This window comes from Artemia franciscana, chromosome 18 (assembly GCF_032884065.1).
Source record: "Artemia franciscana chromosome 18, ASM3288406v1, whole genome shotgun sequence".
Taxonomy (NCBI): Eukaryota; Metazoa; Arthropoda; class Branchiopoda; order Anostraca; family Artemiidae; genus Artemia; species Artemia franciscana.
Genome location: NC_088880.1, coordinates 25,779,552 through 25,799,581, shown reverse-complemented (window position 1 = coordinate 25,799,581; position 20,030 = coordinate 25,779,552). Strand labels below are relative to the sequence as shown.

General features: G+C 35.1%; 1 protein-coding gene across 3 annotated transcripts in view; it reads right to left on the bottom strand.

Moving 5' to 3' along the window:
• The window catches only part of LOC136038805 (harmonin-like), a 156,489-nt gene that overhangs the window by 112,342 nt on the left and 24,117 nt on the right, over positions 1-20,030 (bottom strand). For 2 of the 3 annotated variants that reach the window (XM_065722187.1, XM_065722188.1), the window contains exons 2-3: positions 18,968-19,035; positions 13,003-13,086 (exon numbers count right to left, since the gene is read on the bottom strand). In XM_065722187.1, the coding sequence (XP_065578259.1) occupies positions 13,003-13,086; positions 18,968-19,035 (152 nt within the window). Of the gene's footprint in view, positions 1-8,602; positions 8,624-13,002; positions 13,087-18,967; positions 19,036-20,030 lie in introns of those variants that run through there. The other variant, XM_065722190.1, reaches the window with a different exon arrangement.

The window sequence follows — 20,030 nt, the reverse complement described above, 5'->3', positions numbered from 1 at the left end:
TAAAATAAGTGTTTTAAGGGACAATATCCTTCTAAATATAGAATTTCATTAAGATCTGATCATCCCTTCGTAAGTCACAAATACCACATTTTTTTATAATTTTTCCAAATTACTCCCCCCCCCAACTTCACCAAAGAGAGCGGTTTTGGCCCGATTATAACAGTCACGTATCTTGGACTTGTGCTTATTCTTTCCACCAAGTTTCATCCTGATCTCTCCACTTTAAGTGTTTTCCAAGATTTCCGCCCCCCCCCCCTATGACACTGGATCCGGTCGGGATTTAAACAAGAGATCTGAGTTACGAAGTCCTTCTAAATATGAAATTTCATTAAAATCCGATCATGCCTTCGTAAGTTAAAAAACCTCATTTTTTCCAATATTTTAGAATTAACCCTTCCCCCCAACTCCCCCAAAGAGAGCAGATACGTTCCGGTTATTTCAATCACTTATCTAGGACTTGTGCTTATTTTTCTCACCAAATTTCATCCTGATCCCCCCACTCTAAGCATTTTCCAAGATTTTAGGTTCCCCCCAACTCCTCCCAACGTCACCGGATCCATTCGGGATTTAGAATAAGAGCTCGAGACACGATATCCTTCCAAACATCAAATTTCATTAAGATCCGATCACTCCTTCGTAAGTTAAAAATACCTTATTTTTTTCTAATTTTTTAAGAACTAACCCCGCCCCCCTAACTCCCGCAAATAGAGCAGATCCGTTCCGGTCATGTCAATCATGTATCTAGAACTTACGCTCATTTTTCACACCAAGTTTCATCCCTATCCCTCCACTCTAACCGTTTTTCAAGATTTTAGGTCCCCCCCAACTCCTCCCAATGTCACCAGATTCGATCGGGATTTAAAATAAGAGCTCTGAGACACGATATCCTACCAAAAATCAAATTTCATTAAGATCCGATCACCCGTCCTTAAGTTAAAAATACCGCATTTTTCTAATTTTACCGATGAAAAGGATAATCAAGCCTAACTTAAAGCGAACAGAGATTACCAAAAATAAGAATAGAGCTACCCCCTCACAAAACTTCCTCAGCATTGGAGTGTTATTTTGTGCTTTAGTAAAAAAAAAAATATATTGAATATAGTTTTTTATTGTTTTAAAAAGTAGAGTTGCGAGAAAGAATCAAACTTTAGCGCAAGGAGCGGGGCGTCGAGGAGGAAAAACCCCTTTCATATAAGGAGTAATTTCTGTTCGTTTTAAGTTTTAATGTCGCTCCTTACTTTCATTTCAAAAAACTTGTTTTTTTTATTTAATTTCTGAAAGTTTTTGAATTAATGCATGTCTGATTTTGGCTCTCCGTACATAAATTATTAAAATGAAATTTGCATATTAATTCTTTTTTTGGCTAAATGGCTTTCTCTTAGTTTTGATCAGACGATTTTGAGAAATAAGGGGTGGGGAAGGAGGCCTAGTTGTCTTCCAATTTTTCGGTTACTTAAAAAGGCAACTAGATCTTTTAATTTTTAACGAACGTTTTTATTAGTAAAAATAATACGCAACTTAAGAATTAACTTACGTAACAAACTTTTATATTCTTATATTTTTGATTATATATATGAGGGGGTTGGTCCCCTCGTCAATACCTCGCTCTTCACACTAAATCTTGTTTTGTCCCAATTCTTTAAGAATGACCCCTGAATCAGAAAGGCTGTAGAATAAATAGTTGAAATAAATAGTTGAAATTACTTAAAAAATTTTTAGCATAAAGAGTGAAGTATTTATCTCCTCCTAAATACCTCGCTCTTTATGCTAAAGTATTTTTAGAACCCTTCATATGCGTAATAATCTCTGTTCGTTGTAAGTTTTGATGCTTCTCGTTACTTTCAATTGAAAAAACTTTTTCATGTTTATATTTTCATTGTTCGTTTTTTATAGTAATGCTAGAAAGTCCTGCGCCCTTTTGATTGAATTTCTCTTCCCCCATGAAATATTCCTCCAAGAAAAGATCCTCCCATATAGCCCCCTCCCCTGAACCCCACACCCAAACCAAAAAAATCCCCCTGATAACGTCGGTACACTTCCCAGTAACCATTACTGTATGTAAACATTGGCCAAAGTTTGTAACTTGCAGCCCCTCTCCCAGGGACTGTGGGGGGTAAGTCATCCCCAAAGACATAGTTATTATGGTTTTAGACTATGCGGAACAAAATGGCTATCTCAAAATTTTGATCCGTTGACTTTCGTAAAAAAATGAGCGTGGGAGGGGGCCTAGGTGCCCTCCAATTTTTTTGGTCACTTAAAAAGGGCACTAGAACTTTTCATTTCCGTTAGAATGAGCCCTCTTGCGACATTCTAGGACCACTTGGTCGATACGATCACCCCTGGGAAAAAAAAACAAAAAAAAACAAATAAACACGCACCCGTGATTTGTCTTCTGGCAAAAAATACGAAATTCCACATTTTTGTAGATTGGACCTTGAAATTTTTTCTATAGGGTTCTCTGATACGCTGAATCCGATGGTGCGATTTTCGTTAAGATCCTAGGACTTTTAGGGGGTGTTACCCCCTATTTTCTAAAATAAGGCAAATTTTCTCAGGCTCGTAACTTCTGATGACAAAGACTAAATTTGATGAAACTTATATATTTAAAATCAGCATAAAAATCTGATTCTTTTTATATATCTTTTAGCATCGAAATTCCGTTTTTTAAAGTTTCGTTTACTATTGAGCCGGGTCGCTCCTTACTACAGTTCGTTACCACGAACTGTTTGAAATTGTAAATGATGCTTCAGCGAACTGGATACATTGCTTCAAATTTGTCAATCGACTTTTTAGAGGGTAATTCGCGCATCATTTTTATTCTTTTCGAGGGAACAACAGTGGAGATGATATCAAACTAAAAAATATTTACAAAAAGTGTTCTTTGAAATTGTAAATCTAAATTGAAAGGCTCATATATCTGTATTCTAAGGAATTGTTTGATTTCTGTAAAATTGATTAGTATTTTTTCAAGTCTATGAAAAATAGACAATACACTACTTCAAATCATGTTGTTTTTTTTTAGCACGGAGGATGACTTGGCGGAGGTCGACATATTCGACATTTCGACATATGTCGAAATATTTGCTTGATTTCATCTTCATATTTTGCTACTGGCTGACAAAATCCACGTTTTCGCCTATTTGATTTTTCTCTTTTCATTTATTATTTCCTTTATTGTTTTCATAAATTCCGTTTTCAAACAGTTGGTCATAACGAACTGTAGTAAAGAGCGACCCGGCTCAATAGTAACCGAAACTTTAAAAAATTGAATTTTGATACCAATAGTTACATCAATAGAATTGTATTTTAATGCTGATTTTAAATACATAAGTTTAATCAGGATCAGTTATACTCATCAAAAGTTACGAGCCTGAGAAAATTTGCCTCATTTTAGAAAATAGGGGGAAACACCCCCCTAAAAGTCATACAATCTAAACGAAAATCACACCATCAGATTCAGCGTATCAAAGAACCGTATTATAGAAGTTTCAAGCTCCTATCTACAAAAATGTGGAATTTCGCATTTTTTGCCAGAAGACAGATCACGGATGCGTGTTTATTTGTTTTTTGTTTTTTTGTTTTTCCCAGGGGTGATCGTATCGACTGAATGGTCCTGGAATGTCGTGAGAGGGCTCATTCTAATGGAAATTAAAAGTTCTAGTGCTCTTTTTAAGTGACCAAAAAATTGGAGGGCACCTAGGCCCCCTCTCAAGCTCATTTTCCCCCAAAGTCACCTGATCAAAATTCTGGGACAGACATTTTATCCCCCATTGTCGAAAACCTAATAACTATGTCTTTAGGGACGACTTACTCCCCCGCAGTCCCCGTGGGAGGTGCTGCAAGTTACAAACTTTAACCTGTGTTTACATATAGTAATGGTTACTGGGAAGTGTACAGACGTTTTCAGGGGGATTTTTTTGGTTTAGGGGGGAGAGTTGAGGGGGGGGGTTACGTGGGAAGATATTTCCATTGAGGAGCTTCTCAGGGGGGAAGAAAATTTCAATGAAGGGGGCGCAGGGTTTTCTAATATTATTTGAAAAAACAATGAAAAAATAAATATGAAAAGTTTTTTCTATTGAAAGTAAGGAGGAGCATTAAAACTTAAAACGAACAAAAATTATTACGCATATGAGGGGTTTACCTTCTCGTTCTACCTCAATCTTTATGCTAAAGTTTTTTAGTAATTTCAGCTATTTATTCTACGGCCTTTGGGATTCAGAGGTCATTCTTAAGGAATTGGGACAAAATTTAAGTTGTAGTGTAAAGAGCGAGGTGTTGACGAGGGTAGAAACCCCTCATATACGCAATAAAAACATACGAATATAGAAATTCGTTACATAAGTTAATTCTTAAGTTACGTATATTTTTTACCAATGAAAATGTTTGTAAAAAATTAACAGTTCTAGTTGCCTTCTTAAGTAGTCAAAAACTTGGAGGGCAGCTAGACCTCCTCCCTCGCTCCTTTTTTCTCAAAATCTTCCGATTAATTGCAATTAATTAATGTGCAAATTTCGTTTTAATTATTTATATGCGGAGAACCAATTCAAAAATGTCCAAAAATTAAATAAATAAAAAACAAGCCTTTTTAAATGAAAGTAAGGAGCAACATTAAAACTTAAAACGAACAGAAATTACTCCGTATATGTAAGTGGCTTTTCCTCCTTAACGCCCCGCTCTTTACGCTAAAGTTTCTTACTGTTTTAAAAAGTAGAGTTAAGAGAAAGAATCAAACTTTAGCGTAAAGAGCGATAGGTGGTTATATTTAAAGAAACGTTAAATTTGAACTGAAGAAAAAAACAATAGGAATCAAATTAAAAACAAGGCATTTTCCAGGCTAAGGAAAAGAACCACCTTAGAGCCTAAAACGGACAGAAACTACCATGGACACGCCCAAATCTATGCTCTGCTATTCATATTTTATTATAATTTATTCATGTTTTCAACAGAACTACTCATATTTTAAATATTTAATAATTATTTTTGAGGTTGAAAAAATAATAAATAAAAAGCTCGATTGCAAAGTCCAATATATAATTTTTGATATCCTGAACTGAAATGTCTCTTTAGTAGTATTGCTTTTGGGAGAAGTTTATACCCTGAATTTGGGAGCAGGTGGGGGTATCGTCAACCGAAGCTAACTTTCATCTTTAATAATTATCAGCGAGTTCAAAAACTAATTCATCATTAATGATAATTAGCTATTTCTTAATATTTTCGTTCCAAGACAAGTTCGAAAATTAGACCTTCTCGCATGCGAATGAATTCTCCGCGGAATGTAGGCACCATTCTCCTGATTCTCTGCCTTCAGCCGGGAGCGCTATGCGTGGTTGGACGCAAATCATCTTATACTTCCAGTCTTCCCCCCCCCCCCATATTCTTTTAGGTACTCATTTGAGTTGACTCTGGCTGAGCTTTATGAGTCACACCGTCAACCCCCCGTTCGAAACCAAATAATCAGTGACACCAGGGCTTGAACCACAGCCCTCACGGACATGCAAGGCCGTATCAAGTATTTTGTTCGGGGGAGGGGGGTTTTCGGGAGTAGGGAGAAGCTTACAAAAAACATAGGGTAAAATCGAACTTTAGCTATTTTTGGCTTTCTTGGATAGGGGTTAGGTTAGGAAAATGAAACTTTCCAGGATGAGTCTACATGCTAAAGTATGTACCAGGAAGGGTGTACAGGCTAATGTAGGTCCCAGGAATATATTTTGAAGTGCCTACCTCCACTCCTTCTCCCTCTAGAGGTTCCTGAAATTTGACTGCATGACAGGTCTATTACCTATAGAAATTTTGACAAAACAACATTTGACTTTAATTTTCAGTTATCAGTTTCTTTTTCTCGGGCTTTAGTCTGCAATTCCTGTTATTTAATTTTAAAGCCATATTATTTTTTTCAAAATTTAGGAAATGTATTTGCATGTCTTTAAAACCTTATAAATTGGGATTGAGCAAAGTTCTGAAGCTGAAAACAATTTTGTTGCACTTCGTTTAAACAGAAGATTTATTTTGCAAGGTTCCAATTTTATAACACACAGATTTTCAAGGGTTATCAAAGGTCAGGACCCTCTAGAGGGAGAAAAAGAGAAGGTAGGGTCTTCATTATACCTTCCCGGGACATACTTTAGCCTGTAGACCCATCCCTGAATTTCATTTTCCTAACCTAACCCCTTTCCAAGATTAAATAAAACAAACAAGCTTTTTTTTAACTGACAGTAAGGAGCGACATTAGAACTTAAAACGAACAGAAATTACTCCGTATATGAAAAAGGCTGTTCCCTCCTCAAGACCCCGCTCTTTACGCTAAAGTTTGACTCTTTCTCTCAACTCTACTTTTTAAAACAGTAAAAAACTTTAGCATAAAGAGTGAGGCGTTGAGGAGGGAACAGCCCCTTTCATATACGGAGTAATTTCTGTTCGTTTTAAGTTTTAATGTCGCTCCTTACTTTCAGTTAAAAAAACTTGTTTTTTTATATTTAATTTCTGAACGTTTTTGAATTAATGTATGTTTTGATTCTAGCTCTCCGCACATGAATAATTAATCGCATATGAATTTTATTTTTTTGGTTAAATGGCCTAGTTACCCTCCAATTTTTTGGTTATTTAAAAAGACAACTAGAACTTTTAATTTTTTACGAACGTTTTAAATAGTAAAAATATACGTAACTTACGTAACGAACTTCTATATTCGTATGCTTTTATTACGTATATGAGGGGGTTCACCCCTCGTCAATACCTCGCTCTTTACACTAAAGCTTAAATTGTGTTCCAATTCCTTAAGAATTACCCCTGAATCACAAAGGCCGTAGAATAAATAGTTGAAATTAATAAGATTACTTTAGCGTAAAGAACAAGTTATTAGGAGGAGGTGAACCCTTCATATGCGTAATAATTTGTTTATAAGCATTTTTGTTAAGTTTTTACGAGCCGGACGAAAAATTTTGGGGGTCCAAGTTCCCCAACTCCCCCCGGATGCGGCCTTGCGGACACGTAATTGCATGTCAGGCGCGCCAACCGGTATGGTTATAAACAACGGACGCTGATAGATCCAGGAGAGGGAAGGGGGATTCCCCTCAAACAAAATTCTGACGCCCTCATTCTTTGTTTTTTCCTGTTTTTCTTTCTTTAAAAAAAAATAAATTTATCAATTTGGTCAACTGTTGGCATCCTTGTCACATTGCCCCCCCCCCCTCAAAGATCCAGCTTATTTATACCCTTGTCACATTGTCCCCAATCCTCCAAAGATTTTGCTCTAGATCCGCCCATGAGAGCGGATAATACAAAATAATTAAACTATCTAGTAAGTGCAAATTAAACTATCGTGTTAGGCCTTATTATGTCCTAAGCTAGGCTGAAGGTAAAATAATTAATGGTACTTATTAATAACGCGGAACACATTCAAGAATTACACTTAGGTTAGATCTCAGAAAACCGTTTTCATAGCTGCAAAAACAAGTGACGAATGATAGAATATATTGGACTTTGACAGAATGTATGCTACTAATAACTCACAGCAGCACCAAGCCGCCTGAGGCCATCACAGCTACGCACGCTCCTCCTCCAACCTAATCTATTTAAAGCCTCCCTCTTTACACCCTCCCAGGAAGTTCCCATTTCCTTTAAATCTTTATTTATGACATCCTCCCAACCCAGACAGGACGACCTGCTTTCCGTGTAGCCCCAGACGGTTGGCCAAAAAGGACAATCTTCGGTAATCTGTCATCCTTCATCCGTAGAACGTGGCCTAGCCATCTCAACCTTTCTTTCATTATGGCCCTAGAAAGCGGGATTGAACCACATTTTTCGTACAACCTACTGTTTGAAATACGGTCAGTCAACCGGGTACCCAGAACAATCCGTAGGCAATTTCTCTGGAAACATCTAGTAAATTTTCATCTGCTTTTCGGAGTGCCCATGCTTCAGAGCCATATTTGACCACTGTCATCACTGTAGCTTCCAATATTCTAATCTTGGTTTGTAGACTTATCTTTCTATTCTTCCAAACTTTTTTTAACTGTGAAAAAACACCCTGAGCCTTAGCTATTCTACTTTTAACATCTTCACTGCTCCCACCATCTTTACTAATAATACTACCACGATAACCTTAACAAAGGTCTTATCGTTATATGGTATACCAGAAAAATACATTAAAGTGATTTGTGCTATGTACGAGAATAATACTGCTGCGGTTAAGGTAGGAAATGAGGTTAGCAACTGGTTTTGCATTAAATCAGGAGTTAAGCAGGGTTGCGTTCTATCCCCCTTTATATGGATCATTTTGATGGACTTCGTCTTAAGGAGCACAGGAAAGACAATTGGAGACCATGGAATCAAGGATTTGTATAATTTGGGCTATATATTTGCACATTTGGGGGGGGGGGTAGGTTCGGGGCACAGTCCAAAATCCTTTACCCCCACCCCCAATGTGCAAATATATAGCCCAACTTATATTATTTTATAAACTAAAGGTTATATTTTATTAGGACTAACCTAACTTCATTTCTTAGGTGTGTTCCGTATTATTAACAACCAAGCATTATTTATAATAATATTCTTTATTATTAATGATATTTGGAACCTACACTATGTATAGCTACAAACTCACCATCAATATTGAAACACCATTTAAAATCCACCATTTCCTAGGAACATTCTAATTCTTAACTAGTAGCAACGGAACAGATGAAAGTAATAATTACTTTTTTCGGAAATGATGACGCGGTACAGATGACAGTGTGACTAATTACATGATAGTAACAAAGCAAGAAAGGGGATGAAAAAGGAAGTATGCTTTTCCGGTTCTCATCAGAGGGCTGAAATTCAAAAGCGGGTAAATGATAACAAAACCCCTTGTCATCTTTTTCCCATGTATGTTTCAAAATCGGACTGGTCTTGAAACATTCTAGCTAGTTTTCGCGCTTTACTAGCTAATGCTGAGACTGTTCCGCCAAGCGGAAGGCTTAGTGCTATTAAATGCAAATATTAGCAAAATGAATGAGCTTTTGCGGGTTCAGGGTGCTAGAATAGGGTTGAAATTTAATGTTAATAAGAACAAGTCGCTAAGACTAGGTTTAAGTAAAGGTGGCGTTAGGTAACGAGACGACCGATCAAGTGGACAGCTACACTTTCTTAGGCAGTATTATTACCAGTATTACTAACAATAGAATAGCCAAGGCCCAGGTTTTTTTAACAGTTGAAAAAAGAAGAATAGGAAGATACATCTGCGAACCAAGATTAGAATATTGGAAGCTACCAAGTATGGTTCTGAAGCGTGGACACTCCCAAGAACAGAGGAGGGGTACTTGACTGATTGACTCTATCAAACAGTATTCTGTACGAAAAATAGGTACTAATGTATTATAGCAACCACGCTCATGAAGTGAAGTTAGGTTAATCATAATGAAATATTCCAAAATATAATGAAAACATAATACTTAATAACAAAATTATGGAAACTACATCAGAGAATTATGGAAAGCAGGCCACCCAGAACGCATTATAATAAATACCTAACATAACCAACTCTATATATTAAATGTTTAAATAAAATGTACCTGCATTGTAGTTTATCTCACACAGGCTAAGCTAATTATCTCCGAGTGCACTCAGAGAAACTGGTTTTACAACAGATCAAAAACAACAGTGTGGTCGCTATAATAGATGAGTACTGAGAATTTTAGTTCAATCCCACTTTCTAAGGCTATAATGAGATAAAGGTAGATGACTGGGATACGTTCTGTGGATAAAAGATGACAGTTGTCAAAGATCGTCCTTGTCGGCCAACTACCTAGGACCAAACGAAGAGCAGGCTATAATGAGATAAAGGTAGATGACTGGGATATGTTCTGTGGATAGTGGATGACAGTTGTCAAAGATCGTCTTTGTCGGCCAACTGCCTAGGACCAAACGAAGAGCAGGCTATAATGAGAAAAAGGTAGATGGCTGGGATACGTTCTGTGGTTAAAAGATGACAGTTGTCAAAGATCGTCCTTCTCGGCCAACTGCCTAGGACCAAACGAAGAGCAGGTCTTCCCCGATTGGGTTGGGAGAATTGCCGTAAGGAAAGATTCAAGGGAAATGAGAGCTTTTTATGACAGTGTAAAGAGGGAGGTTTTGAACAGACTGCGATGGAGGAGGAGCGTGCTTACCTGTGTTGAACTCGGTGGCTTGGCGCGGCAATTGTTAGTAGAAGTGGTAGTAGTGGTAGTATCCACTATTTATAATTCGGCAGCAATTTTACTGAGGTTGATAAATGCTCAGATCACAGTAAGATTTTACTATTAACAAGATTTAGCTAGTGCTAATTTAAGCCAATCATAATTTTTCTAGAATTTTTGACCAATCAGAAAATTATATGAAAAATCTTATTGGCTCAGATTAGCCTTAGTTTCGTTTCGGCATTAGTAAAAACTTAATGTGAGTAGGAAATTCGTGAGTTCCACTAGATTTAATAAAGCCGAAACAGATATCATAATTTTTGTTTTATACAAAAGGATTCATATGAAGATAAAATCAGACGACAATCATAAGGAGAATTCGCCGCCCTTCTTGCATATTATCATATCTGTACAGGGGTAGGGAAACTTTCCGATTTACCCACCTGCCCCACCAAAACATTTCCCAGTCTCGTAAACTGGTCGTAAGAAAACATGTAAAAAGACTATTTTTGTGAAAACATAAAAAATATGTTTTTTTTCAGTCAAAAGATCACTATTTTTTGTGAAAAATATAGACTCGTCTTAAAGAAACGGGTAAAAATATCCTTGATAAAAATTCTGTTTCCAATACCCCCCCCCCTCCCGAAAAAAGCTCTTGATATAGTCACTATCTGCCTAGAACAGGATTTTGATTTTCTTTGATTTTCTAAGTCATTTAAATATTCTTAGAACTCTCAGAATTACATATTAATATTCTGAGAATAATCCTGAGAGTTCTGAACAAGGCCGTATCCATAAGGGGAGGGGGTTACTGGCATTGAATCCCCCAAAATAAGTTTCCGACTTATAAAAACGTAACAAAAGTGCATTTAAACAATTTTGTATGCGTTTTTTTTTAAGTTTTGTTTTTGTAGGCTCCCCCCCAAAATAATTCCCAAGAAAATCTTGGATAACCCCTTGATTCTGAAACTGTATAAGTGACTTTAAACTATATGTTTTGGTTTATTCAACGCAATATTAATAAGAAATACAATTTTTGAAGATAGGATTGTATTTAAGATGCGCTAGAAGTTTTGGGGCGTTTTAACGATCAGATCAATTTTGCCTGTCTAATACAAAGATTAGTTTTATTCGAATGTTTGTGCTTGGTATGAAATGCAAGGGGTACTACAGAGTTATCCCCTTTATGCCCATATTTTTGTGATTTCAATAATTTCAGGAGAATTTTCATACAATTTGCCTGTTTTAGGGTTTGACAAGCCTGGCCTGTGTCATCTCAAATAAATTTCTGCATAAGCATAAGATTTCATGGATGGCATTCAGCATAAGATGGTCTAAGAGAAACAATTCTTAGACAACATTAGCAATAATGGACTCTGGAAAACAGCTGATCAGACAATTAATTTAAATTATGAATTTATGCTATCTAAGCTTTTCATTGAGCTAAAACTTTTAATTACATTTTTCGTATCCCCTTCGGTAAACGTTTATTCATGATTTTTCCTAGGACACAGAGACTTTAATTTCAACATCCAGGTAAATCTTAGGCACCACTGAGGCTTTTGGCCATATTATTTGCTCTACCATAGATAGGCCTGCCATCTAAGCCCCTTTTTCGTAAAATTTCTCTTTTGCTACTTCAACTAAAATCTTCTTGTGGAAGAAAAACTACCCTCAGGCCTTAACGTGACAGAGGTGTACACGCGCATAGAAGGGGAGCTGATCTCTCCGGACTCTTTAATTTCATAATCCAATCTAATGTCTTACACCAATCTTCATGTTATTTACCTTAATTGTTATTGCTCCTACGAAATATAAACCTGCCCTGAAACAGATCCTGGCCTCAATTCCTGCTCCTTACTAGATGTTGCCTTGGTGCTAAATATTGGTGCGAGCTCCTTACAAGACTCAACCCTGGAATTTTACTGTTTTTTACTGATTTATGCTCTGTTTCAGATTTTTAGTTAGTTAAAATAAATAAATTTAATATTAGATTTAATTGTTTAAGCAAGAAACATGAAATTGTTTCTTGACATTCCTGGAAGCATCTGTACTACTTAATAAAAAGGAAAAATTGTTACGGGAAATATTTTTAATGCACAGTTTATTATATTCTCTGAGGCCAACCTGAAGTTTATACATAATAATTTTAGATGATAATAAGCTATACCCTAACTATAGCTAACTATAATCTATAGACCTAAGCTATAGATGTCAAGCCTTGATTTAGTTTAAACGATTTTTTTTTACTGGACCTGTGCCAGTCATAATCAGGTCCAAATTCAAATCTCTTCAAATCTCAGAAATTTGAATTTGAAAGTGATGATGAATGGCACAACTTCCCTGGGAATTATCGTATAAACAAATTCAAGACAAACATCCATAGCTTAGGTAAGCCTATTACCAACTGCCATTTAATGTACAGTGCATTTAATACATAGTGAATATTGTATATTAAAAATATTTCCACAGAGCATCACTTTTTCAGGCAAAATCCTATTTTTCCAGAGTTGGTAAAGACAATTAAGCAGAAAAAGAAGAAAAATATACATCACAGTCTTATCAAAAAGCAACAAAAGATGCTGCAAGAACAAACGTACAAAGCACACAAAGCATGTCATGTATGGTACATTTGTACCTTCCATGGTAAAATGACACAAAAAGTTTTTTTTCACCGTAAAACGTCTTATAAATAGATTTTTCGGTCTCACAAAGTGGTGACTTTTTTTTATTTGAAGTTCCGTTTATATATTCTTAGCTCAATTTCACTGTAGCTATGACTGTTTTTTTAAGTATCACTGATAATACAAAAGCTGCGAATACTTTTCATGTTTACAAACAAACTTACCTCACATCGTCATATAGATCAAATCTGACTGGGCAATTGATAATATTGTTCAAACCCTCCACAAGAAGTCTAACATTGTAATTCCTGAAAAAAAATGCGGCATTGGTCCTGTTTTAACATCTAAAATCGGTAAATTCACTATTTAATTAAATCTAGTCTCTAATATGTATTCTATTTATTTCTATTTTGTCCACTCCTTGACACCAAGTTGTAATTAGAGCAAACCTAGCTCGGATGCAGTAACTACACATGCATGGTTGGACATCAAGGTCTGTGTACAGTCTTTACCTACCAATCATAATTTGTTTCCTTATGTATAAGCAGCCCTGATGGTCAAAAGTGATAACAACTAGAAAATGATGTCTAGATTTAGCAAATATGTGAGCAGAGCTTTACAGAACTCGACTAAGGACAATCCAGGTTAAGGTAGGTTGTCAGTCTTGTTGCTGGTGAGTTAAGGCAGGTGGTCAAATAGGTTTGTCAGTCTTGTTTTCTAATTACTCAGAAAGATGACACAGTAAAACAAATATTTTTGATTCTAGTCCTCTTTTTAGGTAACAAGTTAAATACAGCTACAATAAATGTCGTTTTCACCGTTTCATATTGTAAACTAAAACTTTAGCCCAAATAAAAGCGAAATTGCTGACAAAAAGGTTATAACTTAAACAAGCATTCAATTTGGATACCCCCTGGCCTCCGCCAGTCAGGGGGACCCAAAATGATCATTGGCAGGATGTTAGAGAAGGAGGCGAAGTTGGCGAGGTCTTTTATGGAGGAGCTTTGTTCGATGGCTCAGGACAGGTCGTCGTGGCAAACCAATGTTGCTGCCTTATGCGCCTTCAGGCATGGGAGGACCTAAGTAAGTAAGTAAGCATTCCAAAAATGATTTTTTTTTTTATCGGAAACGTCTAAGTCTCCATTGACAAGCAATAAGGTGATGCATTTAATGCTTAAGCTATGTTAAATATCGATTAATTGGCAAAAATGGCAAGCAATACATTACAAAAAAATTTAAACCAACAATTAACAGTATTTTGGCTGTTTTTTTTTTTGAACTAACAAATATGATAAGCATTAATTGAAATAAGGCTAATAGTTTATAATTTTTTGAACCTTGTTTGAAGGGAGTGGGTATGGATTCGACTACGAGAAAAGTCACTGTGAGTTCTATTTTGTTATTAAACAAAAAAAGAGGGTATTTTATTCAATTTTCACATTTTGAGAGAGAGTCTAAACCTGATCTTAATTTGATATGGCCTCTGGGAAAATCAGCCCAGAAGGGCAATATCAGCGCAGCTAAATGTGCAAGAAGGAAGCTCATGTAAGCAAGGACTTTTTGGTATTGTTCATAGGTAAACGCAAATGGACTTGGTTTCAAGGTCAGGTTTAGGAAAGTTGCCACTTCTCGGTAGGCTTAACATAAATAAGCTCCAAGGAAAGGCGAATATTCACTGTCATGTTATACGAAGCACCTTATGAAGAATCCATTGATAGGCTGGTAACTGTCTTTTTGTAATATTGTTGGTTCATAAAATTTAGTTTTTCAATAAGAAATTGTTTTGACTAAATTTTCATTTCTTATCTAATTGTATCATTAACTGCGTATGTTTTGTACTATAGTTGCATTATAGTTAGTATTGTTCTTGTGTTTTTGTGCTTTGAATTTTAAGTATTATTTTAAGAAAAATCCATGTACTTAGGCCATATTAAGTTTTTCAAAAGAACGTAGACCTCAATTTTTACACGTTAACTTAATGTCAAATTAATAATGAGCAATGCGCTTAGGCCGAACTCCCTATGTTAACTAGGCATCAGCACATCCTTAAGCCAAGATAATTTCGCGTATGGTCATGAATGATAAGTATACAGTGAGCCTTTCCAAATAGAAACCAAAACTCTAAAACCTGGAATCTTTATTATAATATAAACATGCAACAAAGAATTTATTTTTAATGCAGGTTCCGACTATCAAATAGTTCGTGGTAACGAACTGTAGTAAGGAGCGTCCCGGCTCAATAGTAAACGAAACTCTAAAAAACAGTTAAAAATCCCGCTCTTCACGCTAAAGTTTTTTACTGTTTAATAAAGTAGAATTGAGAGAAAAAGTCAAACTTTAGCGTAAAGAGCGGGGCGTTGAGAAGGGAACAGCCTTTTTCATACACGGAGTAATTTCTGTTCGTTTTAAGTTTTAATGTCACTCCTTACTTTCAGTTAAAGAAAACTAGTTTTTTTTTATTTAATAAGATAATTAAGCCAAGTATACCCATCAAAAGCTCCTAGCATAAGAAATCTGCGTATTTTTGAACAAATGAGAAATACCGCTAAAAACGACTGACCTTGATTAAAATTGCAATAATTCAAGTGTTGGTAAATCCTATTCTTCCTAAGCTTTAGATCTCTCTATATATAAAAAAAAAGAAAAACAACTGAGATCGATTTTGTTTCAATTTTAAATCAATAATCATCTTTCAGAGCACGAGTGTCGATTTTGAATTACCAGATAGTTTCAACGAGTGTCGATTTTGAATTACCAGGTAGTTTCAATAATTGAAATACCAAAAACATAAACATATCTGCTTTTATTACTGGCTGTGAGATGTTTCTGCGGTGTTTTTACTAAAATGTGCGTTGAGGCATACATAATCAATTGTCTGTTTTTAGTTTTTATATTTCTCTTCTCTGCTAATCTCCTGCCTCAAAAAAAAAACTAAAAAAAAAATTTGGACAGACTGAATTTAGTACTATAAATTTTTATTTTATTTATATTTTATGATTCAAATTTGTTCTGCAATCAAAGATTGGTGAAAATATTCGTGATGAAAATTTGGAATATGGGGATATTCTTTAGAAAAATTGACAATCAGGTTGATAAATTGACATTGAAAGTCAGGTTTGTCAAGCGAAAAGATTTTTGAACATAGCCGCCGATTAGTTTTGCTTTGTTCTGATAGTGTCTTCTTTAGGCAAGACTTGGAACTGAAATGGCGTTTTCAGGTCTTTTTAACCTTGGATTTTTTTGAAAAATAACCAAAAATATTTTAACAATGTAGGCTACTTAAATATTTTAAACTCAACTTTGACATTTCATTCAGTTCAACTTTTAACTTTAAAGTTGACCTTTCATTCTTAAAGTAAAAGTACTTTCTAGGAGATAAAGTTTCAAAATCAAACATTGACAGAGATAAATATGTATAACGACTAACCATAGATTAACGAATCATTATTTATTACATTTATCTCAGATTTCTGGAATACAGATTTTCTAATACTCCAATATTTTACAAATAATGTTGAAAGAAAAAGAAGAGAAATCTGACAGAAAAATCTAGTGATCATATTGGTACAAGGACTCAATGCACAATTTTAAAGAAACACTGCAATTGCAAAAAATAATGGCAAATATTTCCGAGAAATATAGTATTCCCCTAAGACATTTTGAAAAATACTGGCCCCGCGTGGTAACGACTATATGTTTTTTAGCCCGATACCTTATCTCAATGAGTCAATTTTAGCCAGATGATGAATTTCATAACATTTTGGTCGATATTTTTTTTTTACTTTTATTTACATAATAAACAAAAATTATAAACTATTGCAGATATAGATCACTACGCTAGGGAAAAATTTTATTTTTGCTTACGCGTAGCAATTAACTACATAAACATTCCTAAAGACATCCTAAATTAAAAATAATAACCAAAAAAACCTGCATAAATGTTCCTATAAGCATCCTACACTAATTAAAATAATAATGAAAGGAAAAAAAGAAAAAAGACAATCACCTTCTCTCAAACACCCCCCAGGGTAACAACCCTCACCCGAATACAACTCCCTCCACTCCAACCCCTTCAACCCGCCCCAGAAAGTAACGTGATAAGTGAAAGTCAGGCTTTTGTAACATTGTTTTTGTGTTAGAGTGTTTTGTTTTAGTTTTGTGTTTAATTTTAGAAGAACCGAGATAAAAGAGTCAAACCTTAACGTATAAAGCAGGAAGTTTAGTCACATGACAACAACTGTCAAGGAATTCTTTTTTTTTTTTGCTTTCTTTTAGGATTGCAAAATACTTTTTCCTTCAAACTCAACAATTGTTGTTATTCCCAAATCAGTGTTGACGGTAATTTTTTCCATACTTGACAGTTCTGTTTAAAATACATTTTGTAGTTTTCTGGTTGCTTTGGTCTGAGGTTCTTTCTTTACTTGGCTCTACTAATGTAACGGTGATAACAAAATATTTGCAATGCAAATGAAAATTTTTAACCAAAGCACCTTTGATTAAAAATAAAGATAGAATGTAAAATAAAAATAAACCAGTCACAATTTCTAATTATTATTGAAAATCTATTAAAGAGTAATTAGAAATAAGCGTTTACTTTTTCTTGAAAAAAAAAAAAAAATCTTCAGTTCTCATTCTTATTTTTAAATCAGCCTATAGGAAATAGTTTCCTATTATATATCCGTCGTTAGGTGAAAGCGAAGAGGTTGGAGAGATAATAGTCTTGTTGAGGAAAAAGCCCATTAAGTGAAATGGTTTGGTGGTCGTAAACAACAACAAGAAACTAGAACTTCGGTTACAAGACTCCGACTCCGTGGAGTGTTGCAAGAACTAGGAACAAGGGATCACAGTTGCGGAGCATCAAATAAAACTACATTTAAAGGAAAACAGATTTGTGTGTTTCCGTATTACATTTGATGATGCGTCATGATTGCTGTAATTTTTATTCGCCAGGTGAGCGTGCAATCAAACTTCTGAAATAAGTTCTTCTTCTGAAGTTCAAACTTGTGAATATGTTTGTGATAAGTTCTATGTATGTACCCGTGTTGTTTTTATTTTCATGTAGACAAGGACTATGTATTATCTACTACGTTCATGAAAGTCTGTAAAACAGTTCCTTATGTAAGCTTTACTTCTTAGTAAATAGTCCATTTTTGGATATAGAAGAGTGCATGTCTTCTTGCTTACTTTTCATGGTACGAAATGTCTATATTGTAATAAACATTAAAATCAAAAATTTTAGGAAAGAATAAAAAAAACCGGAGCTTTTGTGTTTCGAAGTCAGGATTTACGGTATTATTTCCCAAAAATATATGAAAGATATGAAAATTTTTCTTAGATTTTGAAGAAATAAAATGAGTTTCTGTAAGTAGTCAATGTTTTTTTTTTTTATTTCTAGAAAGGTAAAGCTTCAAATCTAGGACCTTTTACTTTGAAAAAATGTATGGAATTCACAGAATGGAAACTTCAAATCAGAACCATTTTCTGAAGCAATTTTATTTCTAGAAAAGCAATTTCAACTCCAGTTCTTCAAAGATTTATACATATTTTTCTGCACTGGAAAAAATATCCTAGCTTTCCTAGAAAAAAATTATCTCTAGGATATGAAACGAAAATGATCCGTCATGACAACTTCGGAAATTGTTTCTGTGTAAACGAAGGAATTTCATGTGTAAGAAGATTCATGTCATCTTGCGTGCTTTTTACCCTAAAATGGGAAACTAAAAACGGAATATTGCGTTTGAGATTGATTTTTCCAAAAAATTTCTCAAGAAATCTAGGAGAGACACATCTTTTCGTTCTCCGGTTTTTAGAGATTTAATTTAATGTGCTGCGAGATTACGATATAACATTTTTTAGACAAAGTTTACTTTCCCAGATAAGACAGTTTTGTTTCGATACCATGTATTGAGGAAAAAAACTTTTATTATTATTTTTTTGCTGGGAAATCACTGGGAATTCCACAAACTCCTCTCGAACTTTTCTCTCCTGTTTAATAAAGCCCATACTCAGGAAAATTTCAAGCATGCATAACTTACCACTTCGGAGCTACCGACCGTAAAAGCAGTAATATGAAAGCAGAAAAAAAAAAACAGATGTGATAGCAACAGCGTTGCTCCGCGACACAATAACCAAAACACTAGATTACGAATGTTGCGCTAAAATCCCATGAAGCAGGGTATTATAACGTACCTGGTATATTCCTTGACCAGCTCGGTGAATGTCTCTCTATCCTTTGAACTGTCTATTAATGGTAGAGCCTGAAATACAAATCGGTGTGAACGACAATAGGGATGAGTAAGTAGATTGTATAACTTCCGGACATAGTCCTAAAAATATCATGATCTTCATGATGTATCTGTGATTTCCAAATTTTTTTTAATTTATAGTTGATATTTTTACGAACCGTAATCTCTGGAAAGCGTTTGCGTGTTTGTTTCTAATGGTTTAGTCGTGTTCTTCTTGATGTTTGTTCCACACATATCAAGGGAATCATCCCTCTCACAAGAACAAAAATCAAAAGTTGTACAACAACAAAAAAACAAACATAAAAAGAACCATCTTTAAGGAATAAATCTCTAGAGTTGGTCTAGTCAAAAGAAGAAAAAGGGGCACGGTTCTTATAGCTGTCGAGCATCTATAGCTCATTGTATCCATGCATCGATATAGGAATAAAATTTATCTGCGCATCCAACACAATTCCAACACTTCACCCCGATTCAAACACTGCGCAAATTACGTGCGCTGAGGAGTTTAGCTCCATGACCAAACGTTTCACTTCTAATCTCGCCAAGAAAATAGTTTATTGGGCCGTCTTAATTCTAAAAGATATACCATGCCAAGTTAGAGTAAGCGAGCCAATAGATCATCAAGAAATTCATTTTAGAGAGAGGGAATACTATAGTGAGGAGGCAATTAAAAAACCAACGCAAATAACAACAAATTTTTGTGGAAAATATATGATATGGGAAAACTTGTCAGATTCTTTCTTTTCTTTATGGGGAGATCTTTCATATCTCTCTTATCTTCCCTCGCATACCTCAAGAAAGATGCTTTGTGTTTGGCTCTATTCAGTGTCATTCCTTCCAACAATGGCTCTTTAGACATTAAGTAGGATATATTCTTTTAAGACTTCAGACTTATGTCGTGCTTCGTGCATATTTTCCTCGTTCGAGGAGCGAAGGAAGGGGGTCAAACCGTCATATTGATGGCTTTGAAGGAATCCATACAAATACAACATGTCGTGAAGGTTCCC